This window comes from Stegostoma tigrinum, chromosome 43 (genome assembly GCF_030684315.1).
Source record: "Stegostoma tigrinum isolate sSteTig4 chromosome 43, sSteTig4.hap1, whole genome shotgun sequence".
NCBI lineage: Eukaryota > Metazoa > Chordata > Chondrichthyes > Orectolobiformes > Stegostomatidae > Stegostoma > Stegostoma tigrinum.
The window spans coordinates 1947381-1960799 of NC_081396.1; the positions used below are offsets into that span (position 1 = coordinate 1947381).

General features: G+C 41.4%; 1 gene segment (V, D, J or C); it reads right to left on the reverse strand.

The window, feature by feature from the left end:
* Positions 1–662: 662 nt before the first annotated feature.
* Positions 663–1447, reverse strand: LOC125448937 (T cell receptor alpha variable 19-like). The segment is given in 2 exon segments: positions 663–1003; positions 1141–1447. Coding segments are annotated over 2 exon segments (648 nt in total).
* Between the last annotated feature and the right edge of the window lie 11972 nt (positions 1448–13419).

Genomic DNA, 13419 nt, shown 5'->3' on the forward strand with positions numbered 1-13419 from the left:
GTGAGCTCATGATATTTGTATATCAATACATTTCGATGTGAATAATAGAGTCCAATAAAATCCAACTTCTGCATAGTTTGTTCTGATTGTCAGAACTCCATTACAATCGCCACTTAACTTATCTGATTCTGTTTGATGATTATGGTTGGAGGTCCAACAGAGAATATTGTGGATTTCAAATATGAAACTTACTTTTATTCAACATTTCACACAGGTGTTGAAAAAGAAAATATTTAATTCATCGCCTAGGGGCGGATCATATGATAGAAATCTGTGACCTGGCTGTCTCTGGTAACATTCTGTTGAATTCATTCAAATCTGCGTGTGTAGAAGTCAGGCATTTCTATTCAATTTTCCATTCCTGTTAATGCAAAGCTGATATTTCAAAATGAAAGTATTGAACTGCAAGTTTTGCAAAACTGCATTGTTAAAACTTCTCCAGTGTAATTAAATATCCGTGATATGGATAAGGGTCACTCACTGGAGTGATAAGAAGGGAAAATAGTGGAGTACTTTATAGATCTAAAGGAATTTTTTTAATTCTATGAACTATTCTTCTCGTCTTAAGTATATGACTGTTCATCTGGAGCTGAACTGTTGTTTCGGTTTATTGGTGAGAAAGCGCCTTCTGGTACGCTCTAACCAGCACTATCAGGCTGAGTTTATGTCGAGGCTGTGCCATAACTCTGCATCAGTGTGGGCTCCATAGCACAAAAGTACACAGCGGAGTCATCGAAGGTAGTACTGTTGATTGCTAACTCAGTAACCTTCGTGGATTTCGTAAATTTGAATGAGAATCTGTCAGACAAATCAGGATTTCTGTTCAGAATCGTTTCTGCAATCATGTAAACCATCAACTGTGGAGGCTGCCCTGGGAACTGACTGTACCAGTAAGTATAAGCAGTGGAATCGCTTGTCTTCAAGCTGCAGGTTACTGTGACATTGTCTCCCTCTTTAACTGTCATTTCAAGATCTGGCTGCTCCACCGAGTTTTGCTGAGTCCCTTGGGGAAAAAAAAAGCTAAATTCAACTCACAATCATTACCATCGTCGTTTTACTAATAAAATCAGCTTGGGTGCAAACCTCTACGGCAGGGTAATTGGAATGTTGTTGGGGAAATAAAAAACAAAACACACTTACTGAAGATTGTTGTAATGATGAGGAGCAGTGCGAGAAGATTCCTCATGGCGCATTCCGTGTTTGTAAATCTGTAGTCCGTAGCAATGTTTGTCCGTGTTTCCAGTTCAAAGCTGTTCCACACAATGACAAATAGTGACGAGTGCAGCAATCTCTCAAGTATCGCAGAGAAGGGAAGGCGTGTCAGAATCAGGAAGCACCCACAAGCTGAGGGCGGAACTGCCACTGACTCGGCTCTGAGTGGCCTCAGTGCTCCATGAGAGTACAGAATTTGCGGAATGTCATGTAGCTGCATCTGGACCTGATGCATGTTGAGAAGTTTGTGACAACCCTGCCTCCTGAGCGATAGAATCACCAAGGGACACATGTAACGGGAAGGTATAAATGTTCAAGAATTGCACGAAAATGATTGAGACAATCTTATTTAATCTGACTGAATTCATGTGCCTTATCATATATTGTTTCACCAAATCAGTAAATCCTTGTCTCATACGCCCTTTCTGATCTTTATGATGAACTTCAAACCCAGATTTATGTTCTTCCTCTCCACTCATATTTTTCTCCCTCATTGTGTCTCCTCTCCCTGTTTTCAGTTGCCCAGCTCCTGTCCACAGACTGTGAAAAAAATCAATGAGACCGATCTGGGTCTTTGGCCTCCAGGGAGTCGTTGTATTGGCGAAACAATAAAGATCGACCAATAACTCCACTGCTGTTGTAGTGATGAATTTGCTCTTTCATCACCATGGCCATCTGAAGGCACTCATAGGCAATTCCTGTCTTAAGAAAAAACACAAAGACAGAGCAGTTCTGCAAATATCAGGACAGGTTTCATGTCACAGATGAAGGCATTATACTGGGCCACAAGGAAGGCACGAGAAAAGAGTCGAAACAAATCGTTGTGACTGTCCAGAGGAGCCATGTTGGTTCCATAGATAACAAAATGTGGAGCTGAATGAGCACACCAGGCCAGCTGCTTGACATGTTGTGTTCATCCAGGCTCCACATTTTGTTATCTGGGATTCTCCAGCATCTGCAGTTCGCATTATCTTTGGTTTCTGCCTGTAAATAGGATAAATGTAGTTTCGTGTTTGCTGGTCAACATAGACATGGTGAACTGAAGTGCGTATTTTAATGCTGTATGGATCACTGACTTCAAGGAATATGTAAAGTCAGCATTATATTTTATTGAAGGGAAAGGCGTTTAGTAAAGCATCTCAGAGTCAAAAAAGTCAATATTGTAACTATCTCTAGTTCAAATAACAAATTCTGTTTCTGGAGTCTATAAGTTTGAAACAAAAAAATAAGTATTTTTTGTGATGTACAAACATTTAATTGCAGCAAATGCTTGCCTGTTTTGGAACAAACATTAATCAAGCTTGAATCCAGAACAATTTGAATCCAGAATTTGGACATACCTATTTTATCGTGGTCATTCTCCATACCATTGTGACTGACTTCAGCAAAGGAAACCTGATTCCCAGAGCGGTTGGTGTACGAGTTGAAGGCTATATTCAATAGCAATTGTGTATTCAGACACAGGACTAAACCATAAACTGCGGCAACTGCTGCCCAGCATGAAATAAAGTCATGGGCATTGTCAAATTGCTGAGTTTGTGAATAAAAATGAAATGATGGATTTTGGGAAAGTATGACTAATATTTAGAATCGTTCATTTATTTTATCGCAATAATAATTAGTTGCCATTCAGATTCTGACAGTTAGAGTTCATTTTTTTTAAACCAAAGCTTCGAATTCAGGTCACCTTTTACATTCTGTCGCAATTCTCTGTCGAATTGAATGCAGTGCAGAGCAGATGTAATTTGTTATTGAATAAAAATGGTCTAAACTGGAAAAATAAAATAGACAATCACCTTGAAATGGAGAACTAACGCATAGGTTACTGGAAAAGCTCAACAGGTATGGCAGCAGCTGCGATGAAAAAATCAGATTGGTAATGTGACCCTTCCACTGAAGTGATGGTCGTTGTGAAATTGTTGGTCGAGATGCAGGCACGAGGGATAGGGGCGGGGAAAACGATAGGATAGGCTATCAACTCCAAAGTGAGAAAAGAGCAAAAAAAAACCGAAAGAACTCAGATGCTGTAAATCAGGGACAAAAACAAAGATGATGTAAAATCTCAGCAGTTCTGGTAACATCTGCGAAGAACAGAAACAGAGATAACGTTTCTTGTCCGGTGACCCTTCATCAGAACTGGATAGCAGTTGGACAGAAAAAGGAGTTGATAACATTCTGGCCTGAAGGGTGAACAGCTGTTAATGGGGACCGATATTGACTAACAACAGGGAGTGTGTCATGGCAGGCTATACGAAACAAGGCCTGGGGTGTGGGATAGGGATCTCAGACATCAAAGTGTTTTGGCCCTAAAATAGTTGAGCTCGATATTAAGTCCAAAGGGTCGCAGTGACCCCAATCCTCAGATGTGCAGTTGCTCCTCCAGCTCGGATTGGATAAGATGGAACACTGCAGCAAATAAAGCACAGAGACGTTAGCCAGGAAACTGGATTTTTCCGTAAAGTGTCAGGCAACTGGAAGCTTAGGTTCTTTTGTGCGAGTTGAAAGGAGATGGCCTGTGAAGCACCCAGTCAATACTTTCCTTCCTCAATATAGATGAGATGATATTGCGAGTATGGAATGCAGTATGTCTAGATTCTCTGAAGCTCAAATGAAGAGTTGCTTCATCTGGAAGGTATGTTTGAGCCATTTGATAGTGGAGATTTGGCAGGTGTTACTGGCTACAAGTGAAGGTGCTGTGGATCTATGGAAGGACTTATTGGGGGTGAAGGGACAGTGAACCAGTGTGTGGCAGAGGGAATGGTCGCTGCAAAAGACTGATAATGGTCGGGATGGGAATATATGCCTAGCGGTAGTGCAACGTTGGAGGTTGAGAATTAGAGTCTGGTGATCTTCTGGATGTGGATGATGGTGGGTTGTTAGTTAAGGACAACGGGAATCCGAACGCTTTTGCTGAAAGGAAGACATTGGTTGGGGGTGGAAGTGCGAGAAGTGTATTGAAACCAATTTCGGGCCCTGTCGACAATGGCGTTGACGAATCCTAAACTGAGAAAGAAGGTGGACATTTGACAGGCTACCTTGTCGAATTTGGCTTCATCTGAATCTATATAATAGCGATGGAGGATCTGGAAAAATGGTGTGCAAACTTCACAGGAAGCAGGCAGTATGGATGTATATTCCAGGTTGCTGTCGTTGTCCGTGGGTTTGGGGTGCATAATAGTGGGCAGTCTATCCCCAGAAATGGAAGCAGCCATTTTCAGTAAGAGAAAGTAGGAGTGAGAGATAGACCAAGTGAAAATGAAGGCAAGGTGGAAAATTGAAGCAAAATCGACAAACTATTACAATCCCAGACAAGAGAGGGAAGCAGCACTGATTATACCATCGATATATTGGAGAAAGTGTTATAGGTTACTGCCAGAATAGGGCTGGAGCAAGAAATGTTCCACACAACCCACAAGAGAAAAGAATGACTGGTGCCCATGTAGCTTTCCATAGCCAATCCTCTGAGCTGAACAAAATGAGAGGAGCTAAAAGAGAAGTTGCTGAGTTTCAGGAGGAACTTAGGCAGGCAGAGGGGGTTACTGGTGCGTGGGGTTGGTTTAGGTCTTTGCTCCAGGAGGAAGCAGAGAGCTTAAAGACCGCTCTTCTGGGAAATGGATGTATAAAGGGAAAGCACAAACATGGTAAGGAGGAGATGGCTGGAGAGTAGGAACTGAAAGTTCTGAAACTAGAGTGAAGTTTCAGACGAATCGCAGACTTACATGGATAGGGGTTGGACCAGGGAAGAAACGAAAGCGCCAAGGTATTAAGAGATGCGTTCTGTGAGGAAGGAGCAGGCCGAAAAAATGCATCTGCCTGTACAGTCCTCTTTGTGGATATCCAAGAGATGGTAAGTTGTGCGGGCCGGGATAATGTCAACTTTGGAGTAAGTGCGGAGTGAGGGTGGTGTGTAATCAGATGAAGGGAGATCAGTTACCATAGTCAATGGAATAACCTGGTTGGTAATGTTGGTGTCATGGTCCGCCTAAGAGAGGAGGAGGTATCTGAGACATGGAGCTCAGCCTCTGCAATGAACGTGGTTTCAAAAACTTCCAAAATGCAAATTGCAGCTGACTCTTTTATGCAGTCATTTTACATGTCAATTTTCCACCAGGAGATCCTTAAGGCTCTCCACAACTTCTTGGAGGAAAAGCCTGAATCGTCCCCAATCACCAGAATACTCTCTGCTCGGTTGAGCTCGTTGTTCCCTTTTAATGCTGCTCATATTGTTCAGGTCAGATGTTTGTCCATGGGTACCTGAGTGGGCCTGAGATGTGCCCATTTCTTCAAGTGTTACGTGGAGTATTCTTTTTTCCAGTCATACTCTGGCCACCGCATGCACCTTTTTCTCTGATATATTGATAATATCACCGATTCCGCATCACGCTGTCATCTCGAATTAGAAATGTTCATTTATTTCGCTTCAAATTTCTATCATGCCCTCACTTCCACCTGGTCAATCTCTGACTCATCCCTTATATTCCGCGACAATTCTGCTTCCATTTCTGGGATCTGTCGCATGCTAATATCCACCAGATGCACGCTGATTCCCAGAGCTACCGGGACGATATATCTACACATCCTGATTCCTCTGAATACCCCATACATTACACAATTCATCTGTTCTATTGCATATGTTGAGACGAGGCCAACTTCGAAAAGAAGGGAGACTTCAAAATGCCTACCATCTGTCACTACCTAGAATCCCACAGCTCATGGCACACAGCATATGTCAACAAGGCTGTCAACTGTGTCTAACTTATGCCGTCCTCCCTTCCCTCGCATACCACAGTAGCAAATTCAGTTTGCTCTGTCCTTTCCTACCATGCCACAGAATCCACATCCAGAAGGTCAACAGATGTCATTACTACTGCATCTAGCGAGATGCCACCACCAGAAACATATTTCCCCCCAATCCCTTGTCCGACTTCAGCACGCACCATTCCTTGAAGGATACCCTGGATCGCTCTTCTTGTCTTCCCAACACACTCCACACAGCCTACGTCACCTTCCCCTGCATATGGCGAATTTTCACGCATGCCCATTAACATCCTCCTTCCCCACTATCCAGGCCACCAAACACACCTTCTAGGCGAAGCAATACTTCACTTCCACTTTTCAGAATCTAACCTACTGCGTTCACGGCTCGTAATGTGGTCTCCTCTACATTGGTGAAATGAAACATAGACAGTTTGATCGCTCATAGAGCAACTGCATTCTGCTCACAAAGAAAGAAACTAGTCTTGCAGTTGCCTGCCATCTTAAAACACTACCCTTTTCCCTTGTCAGCATCTTTGTATCTGGCTTGCTGCAAATTTCCAGGGAAACTGAGCACAAGCTGGAAGAACAACACCTCCATTTCTATTTAGGGACACTGCAAGCAACAGAACTCACCAGTGAGTTAAATAATTTTATGGCATACATTCTTAGAACATAGAACATTAGAGTACAGTACAGACCCTTTGGCTCATGATGTTGTGCCGAATTTTTACCCTAATCTAAGGCCTATCTAACCTCTACTCTGACCTTTTACCATCATTCATATGCCTAAATAATCACTTTCCTGTGATGAGGCGACCAGAACTGGACACAATATTCCAGATGTGGCCGAACCAGGCTTTTGTACAGCTGGAGTATAACTTCATGGCTCTTGAACTAAATCCTTCTATTGTTGAAAGCTAACACACCATATGTGTTCTTAACAGCAGTATCCATCTGGGTGGCAGTTTTCAAAGAACTATGGATATGAACCCCAAGATTCCTCTGCTCCTCCACACTGCCAATAATCTTTCCATTAACCCTGCATTCTGCTTGCAAGTTTATCCTTCTAAAACGAATCACCACACATTTTTCAGTGTTAAACTCCATCTGTCACTTTTCAACCCAGCTCTTCATCCTATCAATTTCACTTTGTAACACGAACAGCCCTCCACAATATCCACAATGCGACCCACCTTCGTGTCGTCGGTGAACTTACTGATCCACCCTTCCACTCCTTCATCTAAATCATCTGTAAAAATCACAAATATAAGAGGACCCAAAACAGACCCTTGTGGAATACGAGTCGTAATTGAGGACCATGTTGAATATTTTCCGTCTACTACCACCCTTTGTCTTCTAAGGGTCAGCCAATTCCGAATCCAATCTGCCACATTTTTCCCTATCCCATGCCTCCTTACCTACCATGAACCTACCATGGGGAACCTTATCAAACGCCTTATTTAAATCCTTGCTTACCACACCGACAGCTCTACCTTCATCCACATATTTGGCCACCTCTTCAAACAATTCAATAAGCTTTCTGAGGCATGATCAACCCCTCATAAATCCATACTGACTATCAACAATCAAACTGGACCTTTCTAAGAGATCATAAATCTTTTCCCTCAAAGCCATTTCCAATAATTTGCACACTACTGATGCAGGACTAACTGGCCTGTAATTTCGGGGGTTATCCCTATTCTAATTTTTGAACAAGGGGATGACGTTTGCTACTCTCTAATCTTCGGGCACAATACTCTTGGATAGTGAGGATGAAAAGGTCATCGCTAAAGACCCTGCGATCTCTCCCTTGCTTCCTACCGAATCCTTTTATAAATCGCATCTTGCCCGAGGGATTTATCTATCTTCAAGTTCCTCAAAATTCCTAGCTCATCTTCCTCACTAATATCGATCTCCTCAAGCCTACCAGAATTTTTCACATTTTGTACTGTACAACTAGGTTCCTCACAGTTGCCTATATCGAAGAAAATTATATATTGAGGATCCCTCCTATCACTTTAGGCTCCGTGCACGAATTCCCTTTAGAATCCTTGTTCAGCTGTGCTCCTTCTCTGGTTCCATGTCTTAGCAACTTACCACAGACAGCAGACTGCATTGTCACATCGTCTGCCTACTCACACTACTTATTGTTCATCACCAGCCGTCTCTATTGACATCTGCTCACCATCCTAGCCAGATCGTTGTAAACTCCTACGTCCATCCAAATGCTGTTCTCTCCTGGTTCTATCGTCTATCCTATTTATTCCTCTTTACCCCATCCTTCTCCATATCTTCTGCTTATAAAACGATGTTTTCACACCTGCCATCAGTTCTGAGGAAGGATGTTAACTCTGATTTATTTTTCTTTGTCCACAGATGTCCCCATATCTCTGAGCTGTTCCAGCACCTTCTTATTTTGTTCCTGATTTATCCACATTTTGTCTGGTTTCTCTGAAGTAGTGTCTTTGTCCTGTTGAAAAGCACATTCATTGTCATCAGATGCCAACTTAAATCGAAAAGTAAAGATGAAATGAACTAGTATGCAAAACCTTGAGCAGTGATAAACTTTACAATTTGTCGTGCACAATCATTATTCAAAATTGCCATCGTGAGCTGGAAAGTTCCATTCTATGTTCCAAAGCAACAAAGAATAGGGGGCAATCTGTTTTGATCCAGTCCAGAAGTAATAAACACGGAAAAAAATCATTCTTTTAACATTGAGAGCAATTTCTTTGCAAAATTGAAGTACTGTATTGCGTTATCAATGCTGCATTTACTTTTGATATATTAAGAGAAAGTAACGTACACATCGCAACAATGTGAGGAAACTACGCACGTTCAAAATGAAAGCTGGAGCTTTACGATTAATGCTGAACCATTTCTATTGTTATACTGGAAATGATTTCATTGTGGAAGTTTTAGCGACAATGCAAAAGAAAAACAGCCTAAATTAGGGAGGCTGCAAATGAAGCTGAAATGCACTCTATCCCCGCATGCATGTGTTTTACCGGGAAGAAGAACATTGTAGCATTCAAATACAATTTCTGGAGAGCAAATGTACCCTGCAATTACCACTGTATGTCAGTAGAGGGTAGTGTAAAGCTATGATAAATAATGAACGGAGAGCCCGAGATAGACCAAACTTCGTGACAGTGAGAACAGCTATCAGTGTTAAAGGCTTGCTACGAAAGACAAACACTGGAGACACAACATTTTCCAGAAATTCGACAAGAAGCGAACACTAAAGAGGATGTTTGGCTCATAATTTACTATCTGGATAATTGATCTGTCTGCTGCAGACAACCCGTCATTCAGAGACATTTGCTTTAACTGGCACTTCATGAAATTTATACACATAGATTATTTTTGCTCTTTTACGGTCTGATCTTTACAGAGGTGGCTGAACAAGATGAGATGAAGCAATACCCTGGGAGGACTTACGTTGGAGAAACAGAAATCATATCCATGATTTGCACGAGCACCATTGCCTTTTTTTCCATTGTACACAGTGTTGCAAACATATGGCGAGCTCGTACAGAAAATTACACAGCGTGGAAGGTGGTTACTGAAAGATGTGCTGTCTATAAGATGGCAGGGCTAATTCTTGGAGTGGGAGGAATGGGAACCAGTTCATGTTGATACCAATGACGTTGGTATTAACAGATGTGGCACTTCTTGTATTCATGCAGAAGTTACGTCAAAAATGGTACAATGACCCTGGTTGCTATGAATCTTGCCTGCAGGTGAACCAAAAATAATATCTTCCTTTACGCTTTAAATCATAAAAATGCTTGGTTCTTTATCTCATTGGTCCATCCAAGTTCCTCAGATCGAATGAATCCCTTGATCAGTTGTAATGAGCTCTGACAGTCAGAGAATAGCTCGGTTCACTGGGGATGTCGAAGAACATGAACGATTTTCCTTCTCTGCACTTTAACACGCATGCGAAACTGTTCTTCATCAACATTTAGTTTCATCTTTCTCCAACACCCTGTTGTCACATGAATAAATTCGATTTGATATTCCGTCCCGTCCCGTCCCATCCCAGTGAAGTCGAGCTCATAGGAGTTTCAATTTCATTGGTTTAATTGAAGAAAAAAAGGAGCTTGAAGCACGTTGGCTATCCACTGATGTCTACACCAAAAAAAAAACAACGATTCTGAAATTATTCAACCTCTTGCCGAGTTTTGAGGAAAACAATTTCGACTTTGGCCCACATCTGCTGACATCAACGAAATTGTCTCAGCAATCTTTCCCCCAGGAACTATACTTTTTTTTCTGCAGCTGTTCTATTGGTAGATTCATGAATTGTGTATTTTTGCACTTCAGTTCCTTTTCAGGAATTACATAAACTCGAACAGTTCTATGAACACCGATGCAGCAATGCATTCTTCACCAATTAAGTTTTTTTTTCTGATCTGAGCTTGCCACAGAGCGGAGCACAGTTTGACAGAACAAAGCAAACATCCCCGAGTGAATGACAGCAGAAGAGATAAACTGGAAATACAGACAATATACTGAGGCCACAAGGTGTCGAGCTGGATGAACACAGCAGGTCAAGCAGCATTGGAGCCTCTTTGGCCTGCACTGTCCATTCAGCTCTCCACCTTGTTATCTCAGATTTCCCAGCATCTGCAGTTCCTACTATCTCTGAAACAGTGGACTGAGGCCGTCGCGATGACATGACTGAAGGATGAATTTTAAAACCACTGGACATTTGCAGATTTCTTTTCAAATCACGGTGAAAAATTTGGAAATGACGTCTTCAGAAGATGTGATATGTCCATTTAAAATAACAAAGTGTGAAGCTGGATGAACACAGCAGGCCAAGCGGCTCCAATATCTCAGGAGCACAAAAGCTGACGTTTCGGGCCTAGATCCTTCTGCTGCTTGTCCCGCTGTGTTCATTCAACTTCACACTTTGTTATCTTGGATTCACCAGCATCTGCAATTCCCATTATCTCTGATCACAATATGTATATTTAAGGCTTGTTTAATCCGTCCAAACCTTTCCCATTACATCAAATGCATTCAGTGTATTGGATAACAAATTAAATTCACTGATTACTTGTCTGGTCATTGTTCAAGGTGACAGGTCGAATGGGCGTATTAAGAATAATGACGTGGCTTTATGTTTCTTTAATTTACTGTTAACCTTGATTCTTTTACAGGACGTTTCGAGGATGTTTCGTCCCCCAGAAACTGCCTTCAATCAAAACTCATGCGGGAGATAATGTCAAGTTGTTCTGTCATCACACAGCTACGAAAGCAACCATCCTAACCTGTTCTGCCACAGTGAGCAGTTCTGCAGTTCTATGGAGTATGTGCTAAATAGAAAGGAAATTATTTGAAACACGGAGAGATTTCTGAGGAGATTAATTTCTCTCAGAATTTGATCACGTGAAAAGCCAGCGCAGCTGTAAGTGATGTCAACCTTCCTGGCAGAATCCATGATGTCTTGCTGCGCACTGAGCCCTACCAAGACTCAGAACCGGTCTGACCCTGTACAAAACTATCAGAACATTAGTGAAAATGACAGTGTGCCAGGCAAGCAGTGAGATCAGTACTGGAACTGAAATGGTTCCCGAATTCGCGGTGATATTTGTTACTTTTCATTTAAACAAGTATCTATATCCATTATAAATATATTCTTGAAATAAATTAAAGCAGCTAGTTTAGGAAATGTAAAGCAAATATTTTTCTTCCCCTTTTCAGATGTCTCAAATTGCTTCACTGATGCAGCGAAAATATGTTGCATAAAATGCCATAACCAGTAACATCTAATAACATTGGTGGCTGAACCTCAAACATTTTGTAGACATTGAGCATTTCCCCTGCAGCTGAATGTTACCATTTCCAGAATGGCGAGTGATAGGCTCCGTGGTCCAGCAGTCCTTTAAAATATCCAGCAGAAAGTGAGATGTAAATCAGATGAGAATAACACTAACCAAATGACCAGATTCACTGACTGCTGATGGAAGAGTCAACATGATCACAGTAGTCTCAGTTACATGTGTTTCCCGCTTGCTGACTTGTCTGGAAATTAGTTTTATTTACGTGTCACGATAGTTTATTGAGTCTTTGCCAGTGGTTTACATCTGGGCATACCAGTAATATAAAGACTAACGGATTCACCTCCTCCTTCTGGTGACATTTGAGAGAATCCAAATCTTATTGTGATCTCAATTTGCCTTGCACAACTTGACGGTGTTTTATCTCTTGAGCCGCTAACATCCTTGTGTGTGTAGGGTCATACACAGTGCCTTTAGCAAGGGAGTCCCAGAATTTTGACACAGCGGCACTGAAAAAACACATACTGTTCAAAGACAGCATGGTGCCTCACTTAGAGCGAAAGTTACAGTTGATATTGTCATTCTGAAGCTCGGGATTCTACACTGGATTTGGTTTATTCCCAGATCAATATCTCCGACTGATTTCCATTAGTCTCACCATTGAGTCACTGCTATCTGTGACTGTGGCAAGTCTTCCCTTGTCCATCAATGAACTAACAAACTGACACTGACCTCCATTTCCCCAGAGTAATCTACAGTTCCTTCATCTTATAACAAATAATTCTGTTGTCACTGAACCAATGATTATAGAAAATCACTTCTCCCTGTAATGTTAAATGAATTTCAGGCATGGATCCTAACAGGTTTTGTATCGAAAATGTTGTTGTATTTCTTCCTGCTGTGCCTCATACTTATTTCCACTTGACATGAATACATTTAATCTTCAATTTTTGTATCTGCAAAGAAGGAGAACAGATGATGTATAATCGACATTTTTCGTTATTTATGATTTATTTGTTCACAGTTCCCTGGAACAGAGCGAAGGAAGAGGTGTCAAACATCACAGTATGATTTGTAAAAAGTAGCCACTAGCAGTAGTTCATCATCTGCAGAGCACGAAGAACATTCTATAACCCAACCTGCCGGTATGAACTATTCAGGACTCTTTAGAGCTGCAGCAACCCTTTCCCTCTTCTCTGTTGCAGATTCTGTCACCGTTTGAAGATCATAGAGGATGAGGTTGTACGTGTCTACTCATATGAATTAACATGGGGTGTCTCAGTTTCAAAGATTCTTTTTATGAAAAATTAATAGGAGTGCAATCAGTTTTCAAAGAAACGCTTTTATTACGTAATTTTGTTTTGTAATATAGTGTCAAAGTCTTAATTTCACTGCCCGAGGTGCAGACACTGCAGAAACTATGGAAAAACTTCCGTGACTGTACTTCTTAAATAAGAGCTTTCAAAGGAGAATTTGTTAATGACTTGAAAGCGGATAATCTATGGTTCTATCAGCTCTACTTTAAGGTAAAGCACGTTAACGTCACTATTGAACATTGTGAGTTCAGAGAATTGCTCCCTGCAGAAACGGATTTGTTCCGTTGCTGGCACCAGAAATATTAACGCATTAACATTACAGAATAAATTCTTACATTTCA